General features: G+C 56.3%; 3 protein-coding genes across 10 annotated transcripts; all 3 read left to right on the top strand.

Moving 5' to 3' along the window:
* The first annotated feature begins 1,433 nt into the window (after nucleotides 1-1,433).
* On the top strand, nucleotides 1,434-6,506 carry PAFAH2 (platelet activating factor acetylhydrolase 2). 3 transcript variants are annotated; one of them, XM_056509209.1, is made up of 11 exons: nucleotides 1,434-1,578; nucleotides 2,701-2,800; nucleotides 2,925-3,072; nucleotides 3,329-3,425; nucleotides 3,519-3,587; nucleotides 3,681-3,792; nucleotides 4,973-5,086; nucleotides 5,332-5,423; nucleotides 5,503-5,673; nucleotides 5,783-5,931; nucleotides 6,148-6,506. In XM_056509209.1, exons 2-11 carry the CDS (start codon nucleotides 2,717-2,719, stop codon nucleotides 6,240-6,242), a joined length of 1,131 nt encoding a protein of 376 aa, XP_056365184.1. In that variant the 5' UTR covers nucleotides 1,434-1,578; nucleotides 2,701-2,716; the 3' UTR covers nucleotides 6,243-6,506. The 3 variants fall into 3 exon arrangements, with proteins under 3 accessions (XP_056365184.1, XP_056365183.1, XP_056365185.1); XM_056509208.1 differs by having other exon boundaries at nucleotides 1,434-1,584; XM_056509210.1 differs by lacking the exon at nucleotides 4,973-5,086 and having other exon boundaries at nucleotides 1,505-1,578.
* Nucleotides 6,507-15,598: 9,092 nt separating this feature from the next.
* On the top strand, nucleotides 15,599-21,365 carry STMN1 (stathmin 1). Of its 5 annotated transcripts, none has more exons than XM_056508943.1 (5): nucleotides 15,599-15,912; nucleotides 18,742-18,812; nucleotides 19,505-19,677; nucleotides 20,382-20,573; nucleotides 20,856-21,365. In XM_056508943.1, the coding sequence occupies exons 2-5, from the start codon at nucleotides 18,800-18,802 to the stop codon at nucleotides 20,922-20,924; spliced, it is 447 nt and encodes a 148-aa protein (XP_056364918.1). In that variant the 5' UTR covers nucleotides 15,599-15,912; nucleotides 18,742-18,799; the 3' UTR covers nucleotides 20,925-21,365. The 5 variants fall into 5 exon arrangements, with proteins under 5 accessions (XP_056364918.1, XP_056364916.1, XP_056364921.1 ...); XM_056508941.1 differs by lacking the exon at nucleotides 15,599-15,912 and adding an exon at nucleotides 17,166-17,294; XM_056508946.1 differs by lacking the exon at nucleotides 15,599-15,912 and adding an exon at nucleotides 17,293-17,416.
* A 613-nt stretch (nucleotides 21,366-21,978) lies between these two features.
* Nucleotides 21,979-26,138, top strand: PAQR7 (progestin and adipoQ receptor family member 7). Of its 2 annotated transcripts, none has more exons than XM_056508938.1 (2): nucleotides 21,979-23,641; nucleotides 24,883-26,138. In XM_056508938.1, the coding sequence occupies exon 2, from the start codon at nucleotides 24,922-24,924 to the stop codon at nucleotides 25,945-25,947; it is 1,026 nt and encodes a 341-aa protein (XP_056364913.1). In that variant the 5' UTR covers nucleotides 21,979-23,641; nucleotides 24,883-24,921; the 3' UTR covers nucleotides 25,948-26,138. The 2 variants fall into 2 exon arrangements, with proteins under 2 accessions (XP_056364913.1, XP_056364912.1); XM_056508937.1 differs by lacking the exon at nucleotides 21,979-23,641 and adding an exon at nucleotides 23,753-24,216.
* The last annotated feature ends 423 nt before the right edge of the window (nucleotides 26,139-26,561 follow it).

Raw genomic sequence — 26,561 nt, 5'->3', positions numbered from 1 at the left:
TCCCGGCCACGGCTGCGACAGGGCGGCCAAACCCAGCCTGCGGCGGGACCGGGGCCGGGGACACCGACTGGGGTCCCCTGTCCCTGTGCCAGCCCCAGCCTGCGGCGGGACCGGGGCCGGGGACACCGGCTGGGGTCCCCTGTCCCTGTGCCAGCCCCAGCCTGCGGCGGGACCGGGGCTGGGGACACGGGCTGGGGTCCCCTGTCCCTGTGCCAAACCCAGCCTGCGGCGGGATCGGGGCTGGGGACACCGGCTGGGGTCCCTCTGTGTCCCCCCGTGTCCCCTCGTGTCCCCCTGACCCCCTGTATCCTCCTGTCCCTGTGTCCCCATGTCCCCCCGTGCCAGCCCCGGGGACACACAGTGGCGCTCCCAGTCCGTGCCTCGGTTTCCCCAGTCACCCGTGGGAGCCTGGAGCGGGGCTGCGTGCGTGGGACCTGGGCAGAGACGGTTTTCACCCAATCTTTGGGTATTTATTTGCCAGCCTGGCTGGCTCGGCCCCGCAGGGAATTAATCCCAGGGGATTACTGGGGACCTGGGGCCGCTTTAGCTCCAGAAAGCGGATTAAGGAAAGGACAGGGAGCGTGGGGATGGGCGGTGAGAGCCCCGGAGCGCCGGCGGGCTCTGGGGGGGGACAAGGGGACAGTCCCGGGGACAGGAACGCGGCTGGTGCGACACGGACAGGGCAGCCCTGGGGGTACTGGGGTTGTGCCCTGAACTGGGGGCACTGGGAGCTGTGCTGGTGACACTGGGAGATGTCATTTCGCACTGGGGCCACTGGGAGCTGTGGTTTTGCATTGGTGGAACCGGGAGAGGTGTCCTCCCTGGTGTCACTGGGAGCTGTGATTTGGGGCTGGTGACCCCGATGTCCTGCCCTGGTGTCACTGGGAGCTGTGATTTCAGGCTGGTGACCCCTGTGTCCTGTCCTGGTGTCACTGGGAGCTGTGATTTCAGGCTGGTGACCCCGATGTCCTGTACTGGTGTCACTGGGAGCTGTGATTTCAGGCTGGTGACCCCGATGTCCTGTCCTGGTGTCACTGGGAGCTGTGATTTGGGGTTGGTGACCCCGATGTCCTGTACTGGTGTCACTGGGAGCTGTGATTTCAGGCTGGTGACCCCGATGTCCTGTACTGGTGTCACTGGGAGCTGTGATTTCAGGCTGGTGACCCCGATGTCCTGTACTGGTGTCACTGGGAGCTGTGATTTCAGGCTGTGACCCCGATGTCCTGTCCTGGTGTCACTGGGAGCTGTGATTTCAGGCTGGTGACCCCGATGTCCTGTACTGGTGTCACTGGGAGCTGTGATTTCAGGCTGGTGACCCCGATGTCCTGTCCTGGTGTCACTGGGAGCTGTGATTTGGGGTTGGTGACCCCGATGTCCTGTACTGGTGTCACTGGGAGCTGTGATTTCAGGCTGTGACCCCGGTGTGTGTCCTGGTCACTGGGAGCTGTGATTTCGGGCTTGTGACATCCGGAGCGGTGTCCTGTACTGGTGGCTACTGGGAGCTGTAGTCCACGAGCACGGGAGGCACTGGGAGCTGTAGGGCAGAGTGCACTGGGCGTGCTGGGAGCTGTGACCCGGGTACTGGTGTGTGCGGGCGCGGGGTGTTTTTGGAGGGGGATACTGGGGGGTACTGGGCAGCTGTTGCTGGGAACTGGGAGGGCACAGAGGGAAACTTGGAGCGGGGAGAGCCCTGGAAGCTTGGGAGGGGCACTGGGAGATGCAGGGGGACTCGGGGTGGGGGCACTGGGAACTTTTGGGGAGCACTGGGAGCTGGGGTGGAACTGGGAGGCACTGGGGGCTGCGGGGAGCGGTGGGGACTGTCAGGAGCACTGGAAACTGGGGGACAACCGGGAGACAACTGGGAGCTGCGATGGTGACTGGGGGCGCTGGGGGGAGCGCTGGGAGCGGCAGGGACACGGCACTGGGAAGCGCTGGGATCTGTAGTCCCGCTGCGCGTACTGGGAGCTGTAGTCCGGGATGGGGCCGTACTGGGAGCTGTAGTCCGGGCTCCCAGCGCATACTGGGAGGTGTGGTTCGAGGCTGGGGCCGTACTGGGAGGTGTGGTCCGGACTGGGGCCGTACTGGGAGGTGTGGTCCGGGCTGGGGCCGTACTGGGAGGTGTGGTCCGGGCTGGGGCCGTACTGGGAGGTGTGGTCCGGGCTGGGGCCGGACTGGGAGGTGTGGTCCGGGCTGGGGCCGTACTGGGAGGTGTGGTCCGGGCTGGGGCCGGACTGGGAGGTGTGGTCCGGGCTGGGGCCGTACTGGGAGGTGTGGTCCGGGGCTGGGGCCGTACTGGGAGGTGTGGTCCGGGCTGGGGCCGGACTGGGAGGTGTGGTTCTGCAGCCCCAGGCGCTGCTGGACGCTGCAGTTCTGCACTGGGGGGTGCAGGCTCCCTTCCCCCCGTGGGTGCCAGCCCCGCACTGACCCCTCTGCAGTGTCCGGCCTCCCCCCGTCCCGTGTCACCTCAGCAGGGTGGCCCTGGGGCAGCCCCGCCATCCCAGTCCCGGGAGGGGAGCGGGGGGTCTCATCCCTGAGCAGCCCGGAGGGGCCGTGCCCCGGGAATTGAAGGACAGCGGTGGAACTCGGGGTCTCCGGGGGCTGCCCGGCGTCTGGGCAAAGGGAGAGGGGAGGGGAAAGGAGGAGGGAACGAGATGGGGTCCCTGGGGTGGGGGACAGACGCTGACCCGTGTGTCTGGCCAGGCTCGGCTGTGGCAGCATGGGGGGGATGCTGGCGCTGCCCCCGGGGCAGGGACCCCACCCGGTGGGCTGCACGGATGTGATGGTGGGCCACACTCGGCAGGTACGGGGATGGGGACAGGGGTGGGGACAGGGACAGGCTTCTGTGCAGAGCAGGGTGGCTGCAGCTGCTTTTGCACATGGCCAGCACCCTCTGTGCTGTGTCCCCCCTCCCTTGTCTCGCTCAGGGGCTCTTCCTCCGCCTCTTCTACCCGTGCCTGGCCCGGGCAGGGGCCGCGGAGCCGCTCTGGATCCCGCGCCCCGAGTACTGCGGGGGTCTGGCCGCTGCCACCCTCGGCCGCCGCTGGTGCTCGTCCCTGCTCAGCATCGCCATCGGTGAGGGGGAGCATCCCATCCCATCCCATCCCATCCCATCCCATCCCATCCCATCCCATCCCATCCCATCCCATCCCATCCCATCCCATCCCATCCCATCCCACCCCGTTCCTTAGGGACCCCACGCGGTGGGGCTCAGCCCCCCGGTGCCTGGGTGGATGCTGCAGGCAGAGCCGGAGTCAGCAGGGATCTGTTCCACCAGCAGCAGCACCCCCTGCCCGTGTCCCCCCTGCCCCGGGGGTTTCTCCCTCTGCAGGCTCCGTCAAAGTCCCGGTGAGCTGGAACGGGGCTCTCAAGCCCTGCAGCACTGGGTACCCCCTGATCATCTTCTCCCACGGCCTGGGAACCTTTCGGTAACGTGAGCCCTGAGCGGGGCTGGGCAGGGATGTGGGGAGCCCTCCGTGACCCCCCTCAGACCCGCCCTGGCCCCTCTGTTCCCCTCCCAGGACCTTGTACTCTTCAATCTGCACAGAGCTGGCGTCCTGGGGCTTCGTGGTGGCAGCGCTGGAGCACAGGTGGGTGCCCAGGCCCCCACCAGATTCGTGCTGGGGCTGCTGGGACATGGTGCCCTGGGGAGAACTGCTGGTGTCCCCTTCCCCCTGCCACAGGGACCATTCTGCTGCCACCACCTATTTCTGCACGGCCGAGGCTGTGGAGGAGTGGATCCCCTTCCAACGGGTGCCCCAAGGGCAGAAGGAGTTTTATTTCCGAAACAAGCAGGTACCAGGGCGGGGGTTCAGGGTGGGTGGGCAGAGGAGGGCCTGAAATTCCTCCTGCATCCCTGGGGATGCTCTTCCCAGTCCCATGTTGCCGCAGTGCTGGGGCTGAGATTTTTCCTTGGAGATGAGAAAAATCTGTTCAGCCTGTTTCTCTCTGTTTCCTGGTCTGTCCAGCTCCAGCTGACCCTGGCAGGAGCCAGGCTGGGCTTTGCCAAGGCCCTGGAAATGTCCCCCACACCCTGGGGAGAGCAGGACTCTGTGCCCAGCCCAGCTCTGCACTGGCTGCTGGGTTTGTTCCCACTCAGATTTTTGTCTTTCTGGGATTATCCTGGACAGCTGCTTGCTGGGGAGCAGGAAGGTTTCCTGCTGAGCCAAGTTCCCCCCCTCTGTTTGTTTCTGCCTCATTTGAAAGGACAACAGCAAGTGAAGATTAGTCGTGGAAAAGCTCTCTAGGAACGGAGGTGCTTTTGGCAGCCTTAAATCACCTCCCAGACTGTTATTTTTGTGTGTGCTCTGCCTCATGGCACATTGCACAGAAAAGGGAAACAGTTTTCCTGAAGCCACCAGCAGAAATGGTGAGGCAGAAAGAGAAGAAATGATAAATAGAAGGAAATAGTTGCCAGGTCAATCTCCATTGTGGCATTTTCTGTGTTGCAGGGAACAGGAGAGAGGTTTTCATTGGAGATTTTTGTCACTTGTCACCTTCAATGTGCACAGACAGTACTCGTGTCCTTAGGGCAGCCGAGGACGTGGCCTCAAAGTAACTCCAAGTCAGGGCATCCTCTCCCTGAATCATTTGGGATTTTAGGATGAGCTGGGTTTTAGGGGGACACCCAGGTTTGCTCCTGGGTCAGGGGTTCTGGGGTCCCTGTGGGAGTTTGGAGCAGGGGCTGGCTCAGCTGAGGGGCAGCTGGTGAGGATCCCAGGCTCTCCCTCCTCTTCTTCCTCCCCAGAGCAAAGGCTTTTGCTCATCTGCAGCTGTCTGCTGCCAGATTAACCAAATTCCAAACAAACACCAAGAAGAAACCATTGCAATAAAGGCGCTGTGTCCCCGTGGGAGCCTTGGCCTTTGTGCCAATTCAGGGAGAAGCACTGCAGGAAGCAGGCTGGATGGGCACTGGGGGAAGGTCTGAGCCCAGCTCTGTGGTTTGGGCTCACCAGGGAAGGGCTGGCTGTTGCAGGCTCACCAGAGAGCTCAGGAATGTGTGCGGGCGCTGCGGCTCTTCCAGGGCATCGCCGGCGGCAGAAGCGTCCCCAGCAGCCTCCCCCAGGGCTGGGATCTGTCTGTGCTGAAGGTACTGCTCTGCCTCTGCCTGGGGAGCTCTGGGTGCTCCTCAGGATCTGCCCTGGCTGCCTCAGAGTTTTCCTCCTGGGATAAGAAGGGTCTGTGCAGAGCCCCAGCCTTTGGGCAGCCAGAGCTCACCACACCAGGGGTGGGACACGGCATCCCCTCCCTTCCAGGGAGACTCTGCTGATCTCCCCTTGGCTTTTCCTTCCCTAATTAGAGACCTCAGACTCCTCAGCCCTCTCCCTTTTGCAGGACAACCTTGATCTGACCAAAGTGGCCGTCATGGGCCATTCCTTCGGGGGGGTGACAGCGGTGCTGGCCTTGGTGAAGGAGCCCAGTTTTGGGTAAGGCAGGGCAGGGACGAGGGGCTGGGGTGGCTCTGGGGACACAGGGCCCATCCTGTGGGTGCCTGTCCTGCTCCAGGTGTGCTGTGGCTCTGGATGCCTGGATGTTCCCTCTGGAGAACCTGCTGTACCCAGAGGTGGCCAAGCCCGTGCTCTTCATCAACACTGAGAAGTTCCAGACCCCGGAGAGCGTTGCCAAAATGAAGAGGTTGAGCTCCAGAAACAGCCAGACGAGGATTGTGACCGTGCTGTGAGCCAGGGGCTGCACCCCCCTGCAGGGAGCACCTCTGGGTGTCCCAGCAGGAAAACCTCTGCCTTCTGCTGCACCTCCCCCTGATGCTCATCCCTCCCCTGCCCAGGGGGACCGTGCACGAGGACCAGACCGACTTTGCCTTCCTCCCTGGGAAGCTCTTCAGCTGCATCTTCGGCAGGAGGGGCACCCTGGACCCCCACAAGGCTCTGGCCATCACCAGCCAGGCAGCTCTGGCCTTCCTGCAGAGGCACCTGAGTATGGCCCAGGGTGGGGCAGCAGGGTGGGGGCACCAGAGATCCCTGCTTTGGGGGGGCTGTGGGGTGGCTGCTGTCCCCTGGGGCTTGGGGCTGGTGATTTCCAAAGCACAGGGGTCTGGTGGCTGCCCTTTGGTGGCTCCTGGCCGGGCTGTGGTGACCCTGTGGTGACCCTTGGTGACCCTTGGTGACCCTGCCACCCTCTGTGCCCCTGCAGAGCTGCAGCAGAGCTTTGCCCAGGGGGATGAGCTCCTGGAAGGCGCTGGGCACTCGCTGGTTCCGGAGGCGCCGCTCGGCCGCTCCCGCCTGTAGCTGCTCCCAGGGCCCTGCTCCACCTGGGCACTGGGAAAAGGAATCCTTCTTGCCCAGAATGGAGGAGCAGGAGCTGGGGACAGTGCTGGTGGTGACTGCTGCCACCTGGGTACTGGGAAAAGGAGTCCTTCTTGCCCAGAATGGAGGAGCCAGGAGCTGGGGACGGGGCTGCTGGTGACCAAGGTGCTCTGTGAATGTGCCAGGAGAGCCCTCCCTGCTCATTCCCTGCACTGAGGGAATAAAATCCCCAGGGATAAAGACTGAGCTGGCTGTGGCAGAGTAATGAAACCACAGAGGGGGTTGGGTGGGGTTGGAAGGGCTTTAAAGACCATCCCCAGCTTGGCTGTGGGTTGGGGGTGGTTCAGCCATGCCTAAAAGAGATGCAGCACCAGGGCTCCGAGCGCTGGGTGAGGAAAATCCCATAATTGTCCTGGAAAGCCGTGCAGATGGCTGCTGCAGCCTAAACCCTGCAGGGGGAGAGGAGGAGGATGGATTTCAGCAGGCTGGCTGGAAGGAGGAGTCTCTGAGAGCCCCAGAGGTGCAGGGACGTGGGATGGGGACTGGGATCAGCCCCGGGGGTGGAAGGGGAGCACAGGGGACACCCCCCAGGAGAGGGGACATCCTCCAGGTGAGGGGACATCCCCCAGGAGAAGGGACATCCTCCAGGTGAGGGGACATCCCCCAGGAGAGGGGACACCCCCCAGGAGAGGGGACATCCCCCAACAGAGGGGACACCTCCCAGGAGAGGGGACACCCCCCAGGAGAAGGGACATCCGCCAGGAGAGGGGACATCCCCCCAGGAGAGGGGACACCCCCCAGGAGAGGGGACATCCCCCGGCACACGGGACATCCCGAGCTGACAGAACATCTTTCCAAGTCTCCTTGGAGACACAAAGGACTGATGTGAGCAGAACCACCAGACCCCGCCGCTTTTGACCCTTCCCGATATGAATTTTTAAGTGTTTCGCACCGAAAGCAGCGTGTCCGGCCCCGGGCTCGGGCCGGGTGTGGCGGCCCGCGGGGACAGCGCTGGGCTGGGCTGGGCTGGCTGCGGGACATTCAAGGTCGCTGGATGTGACAAATCGTGCGGCTGAGCCCGACAGGTCCCGGGTTAACCGTGAGAGACAGTGCCTGGTGCGGAAATCAAATCCCATTTTCCTGCCGGGATCAGCCGCGGTGGCACAGCTGAGACGGGCTGGAAATTCTGCTGGGAGGGCGTTCGGGAGGGGCGGCAGCCTCTGCTGGGGGTCTGGCATCTTTAACCCTTCACTTCTCGGGGAGCTGCTCATTCCCCATCCAGGCATCTCCTGTCCTCCACATCCCTCTGCTCCCCGCGCCGGAGCTGGAAAACCACATCGGTTTTGTGCCTCTGAGGAAAAATCCTGCCAGAAAAATCCTCCGAAGAAAAAGAATTAAAAAAAAAAAAAAAAAGCCCCGAGGTGGCTGGGGCAGGGCAGACACCCTCCTGCCCCTGCTGCCGTGTTTTCTGTGGGATGGATGCTGCAGGAAGAATTTCCTCGCAGGGAATTCTCCTCATTCAGCGGCTCCGTGCATCTGCTCCAAAATCCAGCCCGGAGCCATCTCCTGGTCCGGGCTCCCTCCCCATCTCCATCACAGCCGCGGCTGAAGGATGCGGCACAATTCAGTTCCCGATGTTTTCCCTGGAATGCTCCAACCCCACCCAGGGATGGGATGGGATGGGATGGGATGGGATGGGATGGGATGGGATGGGATGGGATGGGATGGGATGGGATGGGATGGGATGGGATGGGATGGGGAAGGGAGGGAAGCTCTGGGTTGAGCTACAGGCGGTTTAACAGGGAAAGCAAAGGCTGGGGAAGGCAGGAATTCATTCCCTGCTTCCCATGGGTTCAGCCACTTCCAAAAGTGAGCTGGGGAGACAAACCCATCACTCCCAGTGTTCCTCCCTTCATCCTTTTCCCTCCTGGTTTCCCTCCTGGAAACATCCCCGGGGTCAGCCGGGATCACTGTCCCACTGTGTCCCCTCCAAAGTCCCTGTGCGCCCCCAGCCCCGTCCCTGGGGGTGACACAGGAGCGGGGGGGGGCGCTTGGAGCTGTTCAAAGGCTGCTCAGACACAACAAAACCTCTTTGTAACCCAAACCCAGCCCCAGGCCGGGCACTGCACGGGAATTAACCCTGCCCCAGCCCAAAGGCAGCACATCCCCAGTCCCCAGCTCGGTGGGATTGCTCTGAGAGGGGCTGGGAAGGGGCTGGGAAAGGGGCAGGGAAGGGGCTGGGATTGCTCTGAGAGGGGCAGGGAAGGGGCTGGGAAAGGGGCAGGGAAGGGGCTGGGATTGCCCTGAGAGGGGCAGGGAAGGGGCTGGGAGCTCTGAGAGGGGCAGGGAAGGGGCTGGGATTGCTCTGAGAGGGGCTGGGATTGCTCTGAGAGGGGCAAGGAAGGGACTGGGAGCTCTGAGAGGGGCTGAGGAGGGGCTGGGAAAGGGGCAGGGAAGGGGTTGGGATTGCTCTGAGAGGGGCAGGGAAGGGGCTGAGAGCTCTGAGAGGGGCAGGGAAGGGGCTGGGATTGCTCTGAGAGGGGCTGGGATTGCTCTGAGAGGGGCAGGGAAGGGACTGGGAGCTCTGAGAGGGGCTGGGGAGGGGCTGGGAAAGGGGCAGGGAAGGGGCTGGGATTGCTCTGAGAGGGGCAGGGAAGGGGCTGAGAGCTCTGAGAGGGGCAGGGAAGGGGCTGAGAGCTCTGAGAGGGGCAGGGAAGGGGCTGGGATTGCCCTGAGAGGGGCAGGGAAGGGGCTGGGATTGCTCTGAGAGGGGCAGGGAAGGGACTGGGAGCTCTGAGAGGGGCAGGGAAGGGGCTGGGATTGCTCTGCTGCTCCCCAGACAGGCACTGGGATCATCCCCAGGGGCACAACGGGATCCTCTGGGGGATGCCACCCCACCTGTGCCACCCTGGCAGGTTTTGTGGCCAGAGGTTAAAGGTGATCCCAGGGTGGGATCTGCCTCCAGCAGAGGTTGGGGTTTGAATGAACTCTGGGGTTTTACAGCTCTAAATCCAGAGGGATTTTGCTTCTCAGGGATGTGGGAAGGAAACACCAACCCCATTTCTTTGGGGAGCTGCAGGATGGGTGTTCCAAACCCGAGCATTCCTGCTCTGCTATTCAAACCTGTGGCTTTAAAAATTAAAACAAAAGAACAAAACCAAACAATCCCAACCAAAACAAACGGCTGCCCATTGATATTCCCCTCACAGCTGTGCTTGCTGTGGGGTATGAATGGGCACATTCCTTTTCCCCACGGGTGCTCTGTGCTCTCCCACTCCTGCTCTGCAATCCCACAGTGTCAGCACAGCCCAGCTCCTCACATCTCCCATCTCAGCCTCTCCTCCTGCTCCCCACCCCTCCCTCCTGGGAGCTCCTTCCCATCCCTGCAGCAAACCCGAGCTGCCATTTACAGAAAACCTCATTTGCTCAATTGGAGCTTCCCTCTTGATTTAATTAATGCAAATCCAGCCACGTGTTAAACCTCCTTGGAATCACCGTGAGGCTCTCGTGGTTTTTGTTGGGGATTTGATTTTATTTTCTTGTGTTTTGAAGGGAAATAGTGAGGCTTGGATTCACAGTGTGGAGGTGCAGGGCCCAGCTGGAGCTCTGGGGTTCGATGTCCAGCATGTGGCTGTGATAGTTTTTATCTACTGGGCTCCTTATCTCCAACAAAAGCGCTTTTTTTTTTTTTTTTTTTTTAAATTTAATTCTAGTTTTACCACTAAGAGAGCAGGCAGCAGTGGGAGAAACTTCCTCCAACATGTCACATTTAGCCCCAAAACCAGGTTGGAGTAGAAAAACACCAAAGAGCAGCCTGCCCCAGCCCCAGCAGCACCTCCTTGAGCAGAATTCCCTAAATCCTTTTGATTTCTGAGGATTCACTTGCTTTCTTGCTTTGAAAAATCACAGCTTTGCTCTGGGTGAGATCCTGAAGGAAAATCAAGTTGTTTTTTTTCTCTCTGAAGTGAATTTTTATCATCTCATCCCCGAGCTGAGGAGCCTGGATGCTCCAGTCACGAGGGATTGATTCAGCTCCACATTTAAATCTTCCCAAGTTCCTCCCACAGGACAGACCCTTGGGATCTTGCTGCTCCCCCCATTCCCTGCCCCAAAATGCAGCCCCATGGGCCAGGAGGGCTCCTGCTCCCTGTAGGGATTTTGGAGGCACAATTTGGTTTTTCCAGCTGTTTTCCCTCTGTGGCAGAAGCCCCATTTGGAGTTGGAGCCATCTCTTGCTTCCCCAGGGATAATTCCTGAATAAACAGGGTGGGAAAGTGTTGAGGAGGGAAACTGAGGGAGAGAAGGGGCTGTGTGAGGTGTCTGTGCTCTGAGAAAGCCACAGGGACAGATTGAAACGATGCATTTTGGGCTGGATCCAGCTTTCCCCCATGTTAGGAAGGGCAGGCTGAGCTCAGCCTGTGTCTGAACCTCCTGCCTTTCCCTGCAGTGTGATGGAAAGTGGGGAGCTGGCTGAGCAGGAGACCCCAAATCCTCCTTTTTAACCCTTTAGCTCATTTTTTCACCCCAGAAAATGGTGCTGAGATTGTCAAAATCCCTCTCTGGGTGACAGCAGAGCCTCCAAATCTGTTCAGGCTGTCTCATCCCCCAAACACAACCCTCTGACAACACCCAAGGCCTTGGCTGGGGGTTGTTTTTCATTTTTAATTTAATTAAAACACAGCCCTTGTGCTGCCCATCACACTAGGCTGCCTCTCAGGGTGCTGATTTTGCCGTGGAGCAGCAGATTGCTGGTTTATTGTACGAAAGATGGATGCTTTTTCCACCAGAAAAGTGTGGCTTTGTCTGTTCTCCCAGCCACAGTGGATGTGTCAGGTTCTTTTGTCTTTTAATTTATATATTGATCTGTCACAGGCTCAAATTAGGAGGGGGAAAAAGGGATCAAAAAGCAGGGGGCAAACGTTAAGTGCAGGTATTGTTCCTGTGCTGGTATTGCTGAGATTCCAGGGAAGGGAGCAGGAATGAGAGGAATTAACCCATTTGGATGTGGAATTGTCAGGAATGAGCCCATTTGGATGTGGAATTGTCAGTGCAGACAGGAGGGGAGCTGCTCCTTGCCCTGAGAGGATCTCAAATGTGGAAACACAGATCTGGACTGAAGTTAAAAAAATCCATAAACCCCACCCCAGACTCATTGCCTTGGCTCACAAATCCTGTGGGATCCCACCCATAAATACCTACAGATATTCCATGGAAAAATCAGCTGTGGCTGCTGCTCGGGGTTCTCCTGCATTCCCTGGGTGTGAGGAGGGGAGGACACTCCAAAATTCTGCTTTTTGGCCAGAACTTCAGCCTCATGCTGTGAGTCTGCAAATCCACCTGCTCCCCAGGCAGGAGAGCTCCTGAAAAATAAAATATAAAATAAAATAAAATAAAATAAAATAAAATAAAATAAAATAAAATAAAATAAAATAAAATAAAATAAAATAAAATAAAATAAAATAAAATAAAATAAAATAAAATAAAATAAAATAAAATAAAACAAAACAAAACTCTGCTCCCGTCTGGCTGTGCACTGCTTCTGCTCTGATTTCAGGTGGCCCAAGGGCTCTGCACTGGGAATTATTTTCCCATTTGCTCTTTGTGGGAACAGGCTCAGTGTGGGGGCTGCCACAAGCCCATTCATTTTGTTGATTTGATATTGGGGCAGTCATATTCCTTTAAGAGGATTTCCAGCCCTCAACTCCTCCCCTCGTGACACTTCCAAGCCACATTTTGTCTTGGAAGGGTGGGAGTATTTTTAACCATATCACGCCAGGGAAGTATTAATAGCACAATGGGCTTGCTGAGCTGCTGGTGGAGCTGAATCCATATTTTAAAATTCAAGCAACTAATTAGGAGCTGGGGAGTAATTAGTGCTATACCCAGCTTTTCTCCAGCTCTCCCCCCACCCCACTCCATTTTCAAAGATCCACGACAAATGTCCGTGCTGGAATGTTCTGTGGCTGTTGAATATTTTATGGCTGCTCCATGCATTGCTATTCCATGTGCCTGTCAGAGTCCCACTGTCCCCTTTCCTGCAGTGGGATCCCACTCTGGGAATGTGCTCAGAGCATGGAAAAACCCCAAACCACAAACCCCAAAGCTCTGCTCTCCCTCGTGCTCTGTCACTCTCACAGGGTGCTGCAGCTCAGAGCAGCTCAGTTATTTTTGAACCCTCAGTGAGATGTTTATAGCAGGAGCTCCATATGGAAATGCAAAATTTGAGAGAAGAGGATGCAAAGAAATGAGTCCAGACTGGGCTGGGAGTGAGGAGATCTCAAGGGTGGCTCCCAAAAAGTGTTTCTGGACACAGACCTGTCCTGGTTTTGGGCAGGAGAAAACACACCTGGAGGGCTGGGAATGTCCTGGGGATGGGGAGAGCGGAGCAGAGCCCCTCCCTGGGAGCTGCTGCTGTGAATCCTCTGCTCTCTAATAATAGCTGGGCTTGTGATGGAGCCTCTCCCTCGCCCCTGCCTCTCCCCAGCCATCTGCTCCCAAAAAACTTGTGGAATCCGTGCTGCTGAGCTCGGGGCTGTGTCTGTGGGAGAGCAGCAGGCTGGGGTTTGGGATTGTGAGCCCCCATGGAATGGAAATCCCTATTTTCCCAGGGGTTAAGGGATGGGAAGGGAATTCAGCTGTCCCCAAAGGCAGGAACCAGACCCTGCTGCAGCAGGGTGAGAAGCCCTGACCTTATTCCAGGGTTTGTGGCCTTTTTTGTGTGTTTGGGTATTTTTTAGGAGGGAAACAGTGTTCCTGCAACCTCTTTATTCATTAATATCTTTATCAAGTCTTTATCTCATTTATATCTTCCTTTCTTCTTGTTTGGGCATTTTTTAGGAAGGAAACAGTGTTCCTGCAGCCTCTTTATTCATTAATATCTTTATTAATTTTCCTGCAGCCTCTTTATTCGTTAATATCTTTATCAAGTCTTTATCTCATTAATATCTTCCATTCTTGTTGTGCTCCAGAGCCTTGTCACCCCCTAACACCACAAGGTTTGGGTATCAGGGGCTGCATCTGAAGGGGTGAAGGTGACATTTCAGGGCTCTGTTGCCCCAATATCAAAGCAATTAATTGATATTTCCCTCCCTGTCGCTGCAGGCACAGTCGCCATCTGTGCTCAGCGCTTTTCCTCGTCTCATTTAAGGCAGGAATTAACAGATTTCGAGTGAATTTCTCAAAAAAACCAACCTGTCTGATCTGCAAAAATTCAATTATTTCCAACAGCACGTTGGGAAGTGCAAATTTATTCCGAAGGGAACATTTTCTTAATGGTGTTTTTCAGCATAAATATAGTACCAGCCTAAACACCTCCAGTAAACAAATATCAATTAACTTAAACGTTTCCTGCCTGTGGAAAAGCTTTCATTGTGAGGGAGACACTCCCTAAAAATTTTGGTTTGTTGCTCAGTTCCGTGGGCTCCTTGGCTGTGTTTGGATTAAAATGCATTTTTATCTGAAGATCAAGAATTTTTTAAGGTGGGAAAAAAACCTCTAAGATCATTGAGCGGATTGAAAGAGATCTCATAGCCCTTCCCCACCTCTGAGCTCTTTTTAAAATGCTGATTTCTCTAGCAGGCTGGTTAATAAATCTCTCAAACTGATACACTCAGGTCAGATAATATATTGGATTTCTGGTTTTAAAATAAACTTTGCTAATTCAGGGCTGTTGCCAGAATTCCTTGCAAGTATCACTAACCAAGGTGCTGTGAAACATCCTCTGATTAACAAATAAGCTGTCAGTCCCTCCATCAGCACCAGTGCTTAAGGCTGGCAAATTAATACTCAGAAACCACATTTTCTTATTGGAGATTAAATATTTTTGCAAGTTAAAAGAGCTGCCGTGGGCTGAGTTGTCACCTAATTCTGTCAGTCTCTTTGTGGGGTGTTTTGATAAGCACATCAGAGCACAGGCTTTAATCTTTGGGCTCAATCTGATCACGTCACATCCCAAATTCACACCCACCAGGAGTCAGACCTGGATTTTTGGGGTTTCACCCCAAACAAGGTTGGCTGGGATGGAGCTGAGGGGCCTCAGGGTTGGTTTTTGGTGGAGTTGGAGCACTGAGGGGCACGAGGGGCAGGGTTTGGAGTGGCTGCTGTTATCACTGCTCATATTCCCAATTTCCAGAGCCCTTGTCCTTTCTGCTCTGGGAATATCCTCTGCAGGTCCTGCTGTGATCCTTTCTTTTCCTCAAAAGGCAGGAATTCATCCGGCAGAAATTCATTCTGATATTAAATTTGGGCTTGAAATGGTTTGAAATTTTCTACTCCAACCTGTTTTGGGGGCTAAATGTGACGTGTTGGAGGATGTTTCTCCCACTGCTGCCTGCTCTCTTAGTGGTAAAACTGGAATTAAACCCCCCAAAAAAGCTTTTGTTGGGGATAAGGAATCCAGTAGATAAAAACTACCACAGCCACATGCTGGGGAGGGAAGAGTCTGTTTGGAACCACAGTAAATGTGTCAATAAACACAAATCAAATGCAAATTAAATAAAAGCTTTTCATACACTCCATTCTCCTCGAGATCAGACGAAAATAAATGCCACATAAACAAACGGGGTTTATGGAAGTCTCCAAAAATAAAACCACTCTTCTTGCAACAAGGCCAAAAAATGAGATTGCCTCTGTGTCTTTCCACCTGCTGGGAGCTCTTTTTTCCCTCTGTGTCACAACAGAGCTCAAAGATTTTGGTTCAAAACAAAACCAGCAGTGGCAGGTGCTGTGAAGGGGTTGGGAAGAGCCTCATCCTAAAAGATAGGGCATGGAAAATGCCAGAGCTGAGAGCAGATCCCAAATCCTCTTCCCAGCTCTGTCAATAAGTTTCCTCTTACATAACAGAGTTCTTACCCAAAGGAAATATTTTTGGCTATCTGCAAAGGAAGGTAAGCTACAGTCTGGTCTTTTTTTTTTTTTTCCCCTTTTTTTTCTTATTTTTTCCCTTTTTTCCTTCCTTTTTTCGACCAGAAAATCAGCTGGGAAGTGCTGGCATCACTCAGAGCTTTCTCTCAGCCTCCATCCCTCCTTCAAAGGCTGTATAGGAAATTTCCTCCTCCCCTCCCTGGTGCTGAGCACTGACTCAAGCCCCTCACACAGGTACCAAACCAAAAGCCCTGAGCCCAGGAAACCTCATTTCCTCTGGGGAATCCAGGGATCATCCCAGGATAAGCTCATTGATTTGACTCAAAAGCATTAATATTAAAGCCTCCAACACACTGTTGGGCTGCAGGGGCGATAATTAATAAATTATAAAGAGAAACACAGGCTGGTGGCAGGGGCTCTTGGCTGCTTTGTCTCCCACGTTTCATCCAAGCACTCAAGATGTTTCCTTGGAAAACTCATGTGTGTTGTGCCATGGATGTGTTTTTTTTCCCTGGGAAGGCCACGGAGCTGCCAGCAATGATCCCAAAGGGCCAAGCAGGTTGCAGATTTTGAACCTGGCATCCCAAAAAAAGGTTCCACCAGGCAGCTGGAAAATGGCTCTTCCCAAGCCCACTCCTGCAGGAGCCTCTCCCAATTCTAGCAGCTCGGCGGCTGGATGTGGTTTCCATGGAAATAGACGTCAGATCAGCAAAAAACAGGGCCAGTGTTTAAAATAATCTCTGTTTTGAAAGCTTCCTGCCTTTCTGTCACAATATTAACCTTCCTCAAGGTAGGATTCCTCTCTTTTTGATGCAAAATCTTTGGGTTTAAGAGGGTGCACAGCAAGAGGGGGGTCCTAGAAAAGTCCTTTATTTTGGGATTGAGGGTGTGGAGGCTGCTGGGCTGGGGCTGTACAGGAGGATTTTATGGTGTGCTCATCTGCCTTTTGTGTGGATTGAGTCTTGGCGTGGAAACCACCCCGGGAATTGCATGGGATTCATTTGTGTGGAACACATGGATGTGGAGAGGATTTGTTTGAAGTTTGGGAGTGAGTGAGGTGAGGGGAACACTCCCAGTCCATGGAATTCCGTGCCCATTCCATGGAATCTGCACAAATGAGGTTTGGTTTTTTTTCTGGATGTGCTTTGTCTCTGGTGTCACTCCGAAGGAGAGGGTGGCGTGGCCACCAAAACACTGCGGGGCCACAGAGCCTCTGTGGTGGCTGTGACCCCGAGATGACCAAAGGGACTCGGTGGTCATCCTGATGGCGACCAAGAGCCCTGAAGTCATCGCGGCCCTGAGGTGGCCGTGCCCTTACGTTGGTGGCCACAGCTCTGAGGTGACCATGGATCTGAGGTGACCAGGGATCTGAGGTGACCATGGTTTTGAGGTGAACATGGAACTGAGGTGACCATGGATCTGAGGTGACCATGGAACTGAGGTGACCATGGCCATGAAGTGACCATTGATCTGAGGTGACCATGGTTTTGAGGTGACCAATGGCCATGAGGTGACCATGGATATGAGGTGACCATGGATGTGAAGTGACCACAGATCCAAGGTGACCATGGTCATGAGGTGACCGTGGCAATGAGGTGACTGCGGCTCTGAGGTTAACACAGATCCGAGGTGACCATGGCCATGAGGTGACCGTGGCCATGAGGTGACCACAGCTCTGGTCATCCCAGCCAGAGCTCTGCTCCCACCATTCCCCCTTCGGGCCGACACCTCTGACCGCAGCACCGGTCCTGACACCCCTGTCCCCCTTACTGCTGGGGTGGGACACAAAGCGAATCCCAGCAGCTCCGGGGGCAGAAGCGGGATCCCAGCGCGGGGCTCTGGGGGCCGGAGGGTCCCTGGGGACCGGGGACCGTCGCGGTTCGTCCCCGCGCCCCCGGCCCAGCCCGGGGGCCGCCGCCCCTCGCCGGGGGCGAACTACAACTCCCGGCATGCTCCGCGCGGCCAGGCCGGGGGGTTCGGTTGGAGGGGGGGCGCGTTCGTGAGGGGGTGGGCGCGAGCCCCCCCCACCCCCCCCCCCACCGGCGGGCGGCACGTGCCGGCGGGCTCGGCCAATCGGGGCGGGGCGGGGCTGGTCACGTGCCTTTGTTTGGCGCTTTTGTGCGCGGCGGGGCGGGCGCGAGCGGAGTGTGGCCGGAGCGGCGGCGCGGGCAGGTGGGTGCGCGGCGGGGCTGCCGGTGACGGGGGGAGCGAGCACGGGCGGGCCGCGGCCGCGGGCCCCCCTCATCCGTTGCGCTCTCCGCGTCTCCGGAAGGCGGAGGAAGAAAGGGGAAAGTGTCGGTATTTCACATGGGTCCGGCGCCCCATTAATGGGGAGCGGCGGAGGGGTCCCGAGGGTGGGTGTCAGGATGAGGGGGGTGGGGCTGGGCTGCGCTTTGCAGGGGCTCGGGGCGGCGGTCGCTTTTGTCTTCGCTCGCGGGCATCGCGTCGCCGCCCGGTTTTTGGAGCGTCGCGGTGACAAAGGGAAGGGAGACAGTGTTTGGGGGGGATTCCTCGTATGTGTTCCTGTTCCCCTCGAGCCCCGATCGCTGAGGGGAAGGGGGTGTCTATTGTCCCTCAGCGAGGGGCGACGCCCTACTCGCGGCAGCGGCGCCCCCTGCCCTCCCCGCCATTGTTAGTGGGGAAGGGGCGGTATCCGGGCGACCGCGCCCGACGCCATCGAGCCGCGGGGGACCCTCGGGGAGCCCCCTGGCCCCGTACCGCGGCCCGGCGCTCCCCGTCCCCTTCGCCCCTGAGGGGCTGAGGCGGGTGGGGGGGGCGGCCCCGCACCTGAGGCGGGGGGCGGCAGGTGCCCGGATGTTGGCGCTGGCCCCGCCCCCTCCCTCGAGCCCCCTCGCGCGGGCGCGCGCGCGCTCTCCCCGGCGGTTTGAATTCGGTGCGGTTGGAGGGGCGGGGGCGGGGCGCGCGCTGCCGCCTCCGCCCCGATTGGCCGGGGCCGCGCGGGGGGCGGGGCGCGCGCTGCCCGTTCCGCGCCCCGGCCCCGCCCGCAGCGGCGCCCCTCGAACCCCCGAAAAAAAAACCTTTTTATTTTTTCCTTTAACGGTTTCTAGACCTCCCTTTTTTTTTTTTTTTTTTTTTTTTTTTTTTTTTTTTACGACGCCCCTTTTTCACAAGGTGTCCTGGGCGGTGCTCGCCCTCGCTGTCTGTCGCGGTGTGAAGCATCTGACTTGAGCTGCGCAATTAAAAGCGAATTTTAAATGAGCTCGATTGCGCACATTTCAGATCCTTCGGGAGTGGCAGGAATCCTGGCTGTGCTGTCCTGTGGTGCGTCATTTTTTTATTCAGCGAGCTCTTTTATGTGTGTGAGAGCACTGAAATCCCCACAGCGCCGTGCTAAAACGGGGGTCTTTGTTCGAGTACCTTACGGTGGAATAAAACAGATTGCAGGTGTGATATTTGAGCATCTTCAACGCCAGTAATTCCATAACCTCTCCAATATTCCCAGCACTGTCCATCAGCTCCACAAAATGCCTGGGATCACTGACTGCAGTGACCTACCTTGCCTGCCTTTTGTTCAGCAGCTCTAATTGTGTTTAGCAGTTTTGATTAGGAGCAGGATCCCTGTGCTGGCTGTTGAAAGGAACATTTCTTTGTTACCTAGGAACTCACCTGACTGACCTTCTCCCAGATTTGGCTTCTGGACTCTTATTTTCTTGGCCATGGCTACTTCTGGTAGGTAAAATTCTGTGCTAAATGCTCCTGTGTCTTCTTTTTTGTTGTTGTTGCCTCCTAATTTCCTCAGGAATAACTTAAAACCTGAATCTAGTGAAAGAAGCTGCTCTCAGCAGGCTTTTCTCCCATCTTGGGTGAGGCTGGGTGGTTGTGAAAACACCCCAAAAGAGGAGTCTGGCAGCAGATGGGTTCAGCTCCCTGCAGCCATCTGCTCCCTCAGCAGAGCTGGCTGTCACCAACACATCTCGGGGAGCACGCGGGTGCAGCTGACACTGTGCAGGGATGGGGGAGAGCCCTGCTGCAGATTTCTCTAAAAAACATCTTTATTGAGTTCTGGTCTCTCAGCTTCTAGTCAAACCCTGGAAATTCATCCTCAGATTTGTGGCTGGAAGGAGAATGATTTTTGATTTGAACTAACGAATTTGTTTTCACAACTTGGGATGTTGAAAGCTAAATTAAAACATGAGGTGCTTTGGTGATGTAGGATTGAGGAAGGATTGTAAAGGAAATTTTCACGTTTTTCAACAGTATTGCTGTGCTGAAAAGAAAACTCCTGTCCTGGATGTCCTCCCTCAGGGAACGTCGTGGTGCTGAATTTTGGAAAGCTGTTTTTAACATCACCTGAGCCAGTTCCTGCAAAAATACTGATTTTTTAATTTTTTTTTCCTGGCTTTTCTCCCCTCCATTCCCAGATATCCAAGTGAAGGAGCTGGAGAAGCGAGCCTCTGGGCAGGCCTTTGAGCTGATCCTCAGCCCCCGCTCGAAAGAAGCTGTGCCAGAGTTCCCTCTGTCTCCCCCAAAGAAGAAGGATGTGTCATTGGAGGAGATCCAGAAGAAGTTGGAAGCGGCAGAGGAGAGACGCAAGGTGAGTCTGGAGCAGCTGAAGTGAGCTCTGCTCCACCAGTTTTGGAGGATTTGGGGCTGGTTTTTATTTGTTTCTTGGGATAAATGTGTTTTGTAATGGTAAATTGAGTATTAATGGAACTTAGTGATGAAATCCCTGGGGCTCCTATGGAGCTTTATGGTCATGGTTTTAATTCCAAAGAGATTTTGAAGAAAAACTGGGAGGGAACATAGCTGAGAGGGGCAGCTCTTTCAGGAAGAAGCTGTTTTTCTTGTCTTTTAACACCAGAACAGATGAATTTTTTCATAGAAAACACAGCAGTGACTCTGTAATGAAAAGCAGGGGAATAAATTGTCTGACTGATGAGAGATGTGGCTGGGGGTGCAGCCTGGAGCCCGTGAGGGTGGCGAGGCTTTGATTGAAATGAGCCTGACCTGAATCTCAGTGATTCACCACTCTGAGAAGGGAGCATCTTCAAGGGAAGTTCTGTCAATGATAACATTAAAAAAAAAAGAAAAAAAAAAAAATCGGTGTTCCCTCTCCAGAAAGATCCCATTTAATGAGGTGTTCAAGTAATGGCAGAAGCTGAGCTTTGCAGGTGGATTGGTGAGGTGCAGGTCCCGTGGGTGGAGGGAGCCCCAGAGCAGCACCGAGTCCTGCTGGCAGCACAGGGGCACAGAATGTCTGAGGAGCTCTGTGCCCTCACTGCTGCCCTGCCCTGCCAGTCCCACGAGGCAGAGGTGCTGAAGCAGCTGGCAGAGAAGCGGGAGCACGAGAAGGAGGTGCTGCAGAAAGCCATCGAGGAGAACAACAACTTCAGCAAAATGGCAGAGGAGAAGCTGACCCACAAAATGGAAGCCAACAAAGAGAACCGTGAGGCACAAATGGCCGCCAAGCTGGAGCGCTTGCGGGAGAAGGTGGGTGTGGGGCCCCGGGGAGGGAGCTGGCCCTGCTCCCTGCTGGGAAATGAGGTAAAACCCCCCAAAACAGCCACACCACCAGGCTGCCCCACACAGCTGGGGAGGGCTCTGCTGGCGTGGTGGGGTTATGGGATCTGCAAAAGGCTTTGCAGAACTGCAGCTCTCGGAGCTGAAGCTGGAGCAGCCTCTGCCCTGGAGCTGCAGCCTGTGCCCCACGCTGGTGTGGGAAGCCTTTCCTCCTTTCCCTGCACCTCACAGCTCCCTGCTGCTGTTTTTCAGGACAAGCATGTGGAAGAGGTTCGAAAGAACAAAGAAGGGAAAGACCCTGGCGAGGCCGAGACCGACTGACTCCATTCTGGAAACTGACTCTCCCCCTCCTCCAAATATCCAAAGACTGTACTGGCCAGTGGTTTTATCTTTGGTTTTGGTTCGGTTATATATATATTTTTTTTTAAGTTTCTTAGAAACTGATGTAGAACTGTAAAATTAGATCCAAACTGTACACTTGCTTTGGGGGCTAGAGGGGAGACCTTCCATGTGTCACTTTTCTAAAGTGTTGTCTTTCCAGTGTAGCTTTTTCTTCTTGTTGCATCCTTTTCTATGCCAGTGCACTCGCTCCTGGGTTGATAGCAAGTACTGTATCAGCTCTGTAAGACCTTTGTGCAAGGAATCTGTAATAACTGTTCCATGCTGAATATCTGTTACACTTCAAACAAAACTCTCTGACTGTCCAGTCTGCTAAAATACTGCTGTAACCGAGTGACTCAATAAAGCTGCACAGTGCTGTTATCCTGCCTCCCTTCCTCAGGAGCCGAGGGCTGGGTGGATGCAAAGGGCTGGAGCAGCTCCTGCTGCCCTGGGCACGGCTTTGTGCCCTAGAGCCCAGCCTTGTCCCGTGGCTGTGACAATCAGAGCTTTGTGTGACACCTCGGCAGTGTCAGCTGTGGCTGTTTGTGTCCCTGTGCCACGGGGACATCCCAACAAACGGCCCTTGTTCCTTAGGGCTGTGGAGCCTGCCTGCCACGGGCTCTGGGGGCAGCTGGGGGGCACAGGGGGTCGGGGTGGGGCTGCCTCAAGGGGAGAGGCTCTGGGGGACAGGAATTGGTTTTGTCTTGGTGTCACCCAGACACCACAGCCCGAGCTGTTCTTGGGAAAGAGGATTTTTAGGTGGATTTGGACCCTTGCTCTGAGCACACCCACAGGTGCCTGGGCTGCACTGGGCTGTGAACAGGCAGCACCCACCTCCCCAAAAACCCTGCAGAGCTCCCGTGGTGCCACAGGCCTCAGCCCTTCCTCTGCCCTCGATCCTGGCTTGGCTCCCAGGTTCGTTTTCAGTTTAACTCTACACCTGGAGCACCTGAGGATGGGAGATCCGTAGAGAATTGTTTTTTTTTTTATGGGACTCGGAGAGTTCTGGGCTGCCTGGACTGTGCTGTGGGGTGTGAGGGAGAAGGAACCTCAGCTCGGGAAGCTTTTCCCGTGTCCCAGCGGGCCCTGCTGAGCTGTTCTCACCGCGGAGCCGATCCTGGGAGGAGCAGTGGGACACAGCCCTGGATGCTGCAGCAGCTCCCTGCCCTGAGGGATTCCCAGGAGCTTCGGATGCGCCGCGGCTCGAGGTACGAGAGAGTCTGTGCTGCTCCCTGCTGGGGACACAGGGGGCGGTTTGGGGTTAGGGAGGCTCAACAGCGCGAGCCCTGAGGGCACGGGTTTGGGGTCAGGCCCTGCCCAGCAGGGTGAGCGCAGGAAAACCATCCTGACCTTTGAGACAAAGCTCGTGAGTGAGAGGAGAGAGGCTGAACACCTGGCACGGTGTAATGGAGGCTGGAGGGAGCCCTGGAGCAGCTCCCGAGTACAAAATGAGGCACAATCAGCAATCAGCCCCCCCAGTTCTTCATTTTAATGTAGTTACCTGCTGAGGAACGAGTGTCCCAAATGCTGTGTGGGGTTTTTTCTCCTCTCTCCAAATGTGGGGGAGGAGAATGGCAGCTCTGCCAAACCCCAAATGGTGCTGGAGCACAAATGGATGCTAAATGCGAGGTTTGGGCTTGCCAGAGCTGTCAGGGCTCGGCGCGGGGCCTTCTGTTCCCTCCTCTTCCTTCTGCTTCACGTGTCGGCCGTGCTGTGCCGAGCCGGGGCTGCAGGGCAGCTCGGGGGGCTCTGAGAGCTCCGGGGGGGATTTGGAGGGTGGGGAGGAGGGAGAGGACAGACCGGGGTAAGGGAGGGGAATGATCAGAGCAGAACAGAACTCGGGGGGAACGCCGGGCTGGAAACAGCTTCCTTAAAAATAACAAAAAAGCTTCACAGCTTCTTCCACCTGCGGAGGGAGGGAAGGAGGGAGGGATGTGGAGCCGTGTCGGGGCTGAGGGGCCGCGACCCCCGGAACCCCCTGGCGGGCGGAGGGGGCGGCGGGTCCGGTCTGCAGGTGCCGGGGCGGGGCTGGGGGTCCCGGGGGAAATGGGATCAAAACCCTGCTCATCCCGCAGGGGAAAACATCCCGAGGGAGGGAGGGAGGGAGGGAGAACCATCCAGGGCCCATCGGAGCCGGAGGAAACGCGTAGTGGTTGGAAAACGAAAGCTGCGTGTGCTTTAGGAGGCTTGGGGAGGCTGGGTGCCGCTGTGCGGCGGGAGCAAACAGGGATGTAAACAGCCGGGGGCGAGTCTTTATCATCGCAGAAAAATTCAGCGGGAGGGGTGGATGCTGCTGGGTAAAGGAAACGCTGCGGAGGAAACGGCAGGCGGCTGAGGCAGCGCTCCCGACAGCTCGGGGAGGTGCACGCTGTTATTTGGAGTACGAGGCACATGGAGGATTTCCAGGATGCACTCCCTGCATAACGGAGCGTTGCTCAAGGCTCGGTAGTTGGGAAGAGCTCGGCAAATTAAATCCTGCTCCGACAAGTTTTGGACGAGCTGATGTAAATAAACACCGCTCCCTTTCCTGCCTCGTGCTTGGCTGCTTCGGACACGGCATCTCCCCGAGCACAGCCAAAATTCCCGCAGGGATTTCTCCTTGGGAGCCGCAGCGGGTCCGGAGCACCGGAGGCAGCGCAGCCCCGGCACCGAGCGAGGCAAGTTAAGTTCTGCTGGCAGGGGTTGCTTTGCTCCCGAGCTGCCCGCGGAATTTAGGTCAGAACAGCTGAAATCGGGAGCTTCTGCTTTTGCCCTCTGTCCGTGGCGTTGTTTCAGAGCAGGAAGAGGTTCGTGGGGTGGGTTTTTTTCAGCAGCCCGAGAAAGTCGCAGCTTTTGTTGGGGTTTAGGGGGCCAGGGGAGGGTTGGGATCGCCCTCTGTGAGGTGCTGCCCCCGCCGCGGGGGCTGTTTGGGATGTGGGGCCTCTCTGACCAAGCGAGACGGGCAAAGGGCATTTGGGAGGGAAATCGAGCAGAAAAGAGCCTGGGTTTGTTTTTTTTTTCCCTATCTGTGCCCCTTGGATTCAGGCAGGAATGAGTTACGGCCTGACTTTGATGAGGAAATTACAAAGTTTTTTAAAACAAACAGTCCCATCCCCACCTCCTCCTGTTCCCAAACTTTGAAGAACTTTTCCTGTCCCTGAAATGAGGGCACTTGCCAGGGGTTGAGGCATAGGACAACACTGGAGCTGGACGTGAATCAGGTTTTCTTCAGGACTTGTCTGAGCAAGAGCAGGTAAAGCTGGGGGAGAATTTCATTCTGGACATGTTCTGTTCAATAAGTTTTTAAGCAAAGGCTGAACAAACTGGCAGGGCTACTTTTATCTGGGTAAGGACAGCAGCTTCCGAAACGTAAATATGAAATTCCTGTTCACAAAGATTACATTGCTGGACCTCGGTGGTGCAACAGGATGAACTCACTCTGCTTGGAAAATCAGGGGCTGAAAATAGGAGGTAAAACTCCAAACACAGGAGTTGCAGCCTCTGTTACTTGTTGGTATTTGTAAGGACAGACACTGCAAACTGTTTACAGGAGGGGGAATCTGGAGTGGGAGGTTTGTTTAGGATGCTTGGTTTGTTTAGCAGTTCCCAAAATACAGGGAAGGGGTGAGTCAGGCACTGATGTGTCCTGGTGTGTTCATTATTGTCATTTAACCCCAGATTCGTGTCCTGGTGTGTTCATTATTGTTATTTAACCCCAGATTCGTGTCCTCGGGGCTCCCCACACAGCAGAGGCACCTCAGGGGTTTTTCAATCTCCCTTCAGCCTCCTTTCTGTCACTGTTGTTGGGGATTCTAGGGGAGAAAACCCCAAGCAGAGCATTTGCTTATCCCTTTTTGTTGATTTTTATGTTAAAATCCCTACTTAAACCCCACAGCAAAACTTCCTCTCCTTCCCAAAGGTAACTTTGCACAACAAGGACCTGCAGTTTGTCCTCACCATGGCCACGGTGGTGACGGAGAAGCTCAGCCAGCTCTTCATCAACGTGAGGCAGCTCCCCCAGCTGCTGGGGCCGCTGTCCCCGGGCACGGTCAGCAGCGCCGAGGTGCCGCCGGTCTTTTGGAAGCCCTACATCCACGGCGGCTACCGGCCCGTGCGCCAGACCTGGCGCTATTACTTCTCCACGCTCTTCCAGCAGCACAACGAGGCCATCAACGTGTGGTCGCACCTGGCGGCCGCCCTGGCGCTGCTGCTGCGCTTCCTGCAGCTCCGGCAGCGCGTGGACTTCGGGCAGGACGAGCACGCCCGGCCCCTGCTCATCATCCTGGCCGCCTCCATCACCTACCTGACCTTCAGCAGCCTGGCCCACCTGCTGCAGGCCAAGTCTGAGTTCTGGCACTACAGCTTCTTCTTCATGGACTACGTGGGGGTGGCGGTGTACCAGTACGGCAGCGCGCTGGGGCACTTCTACTACGCCATCGAGCCGGGCTGGCACGGGCGCGTCCGCGGGTTCTTCCTGCCGCTGGCGGCGGCGCTGGCCTGGCTGTCCTGCGCCGGCTCCTGCTACGCCAAGTTCCGCTTCCACCCGCGCAGCGCCCTGCCCGGCCGCCTGTGCCAGGAGCTGCCCTCGGCGCTGGCCTACCTGCTGGACATCAGCCCCGTGCTGCACCGCATCGGCAGCGCCGCGCGCCCCGACCCCGCCCTGCTCTACCACAAGTGCCAGGTGCTCTTCTTCCTCCTCGGCGCCTTCTTCTTCTCCCATCCCTACCCCGAGAAGTGGTTCCCCGGGAAGTGCCACTTCTTCGGGCAGAGCCACCAGATCTTCCACGTGTTCCTGGTGCTCTGCACGCTGGCACAGATCGAGGCCGTGGTGCTGGACTATGAGGCCAGGAGGGAGATCTACTCCTCCCTGCAGGGGGACCTGGCTCACGACTTCTCTGCTCTGTTCCTCCTCACTGTCACCTGCTCTGTCCTCACAGCCACCTACATGGCCCAGAGGGTGAGGAACAAGCTCAAGGAAGAGTAAAGACCAATAATCTCAGCCCAAATCCAGCCCCAAGCCTCCAGATGCTGCTTCATGAACTGTTACTCAGCAAGTGCTTTCTCTAGGGAGTGAAAGAGATGCTTTTAATGCTTTTTTAATCCAGCCTAAGTTCCAGCTTGCTATAGAATGGTACACGGGTTCAGTTCAGCTCTGAATAAACAGTTGGAACACAATGTTTTGTGTGCCCTGATGGGCTGGGGAAGGCTCTGGGAAGCTGCCAGGTCTCCCAGCGTGAGATAAGGAGAGGCCATCTGGCCCCTGTTAGACTCCAAACCATGGAACCAGACCAAGGTGCGGCTGTTTAAACCACTGAGGTGATAAATTAATTTATTATCATTTCAGGGCCCACTTATAGCGCTGAGGGAGTTCAGAGTGTCCACACTCTTCCTTTACCCTGAGGGAGCAGGGAGCGCAGGGGTTGATGCGATGGGGAGCCCCAGCAGTGGGTCAGGGCTGGGAACAGCTGTGGCTGCGGCAGCTCCCGCCCCGATGTGGGTACAGCGGCAAAGGCGAGGCCTCCCCGCCCGATGTCACCATTCCCACTCCCGGTGCTCTGAACGGGCCTTGGCGCCACAGCCCCTTATATAGGGCAGTGC

Source organism: Oenanthe melanoleuca, chromosome 23 (assembly GCF_029582105.1).
Source record: "Oenanthe melanoleuca isolate GR-GAL-2019-014 chromosome 23, OMel1.0, whole genome shotgun sequence".
Classification (NCBI taxonomy): domain Eukaryota; kingdom Metazoa; phylum Chordata; class Aves; order Passeriformes; family Muscicapidae; genus Oenanthe; species Oenanthe melanoleuca.
The sequence above is the reverse complement of the archived record's forward strand: the minus strand, read 5'-3'. Positions and strand labels throughout refer to the sequence as shown.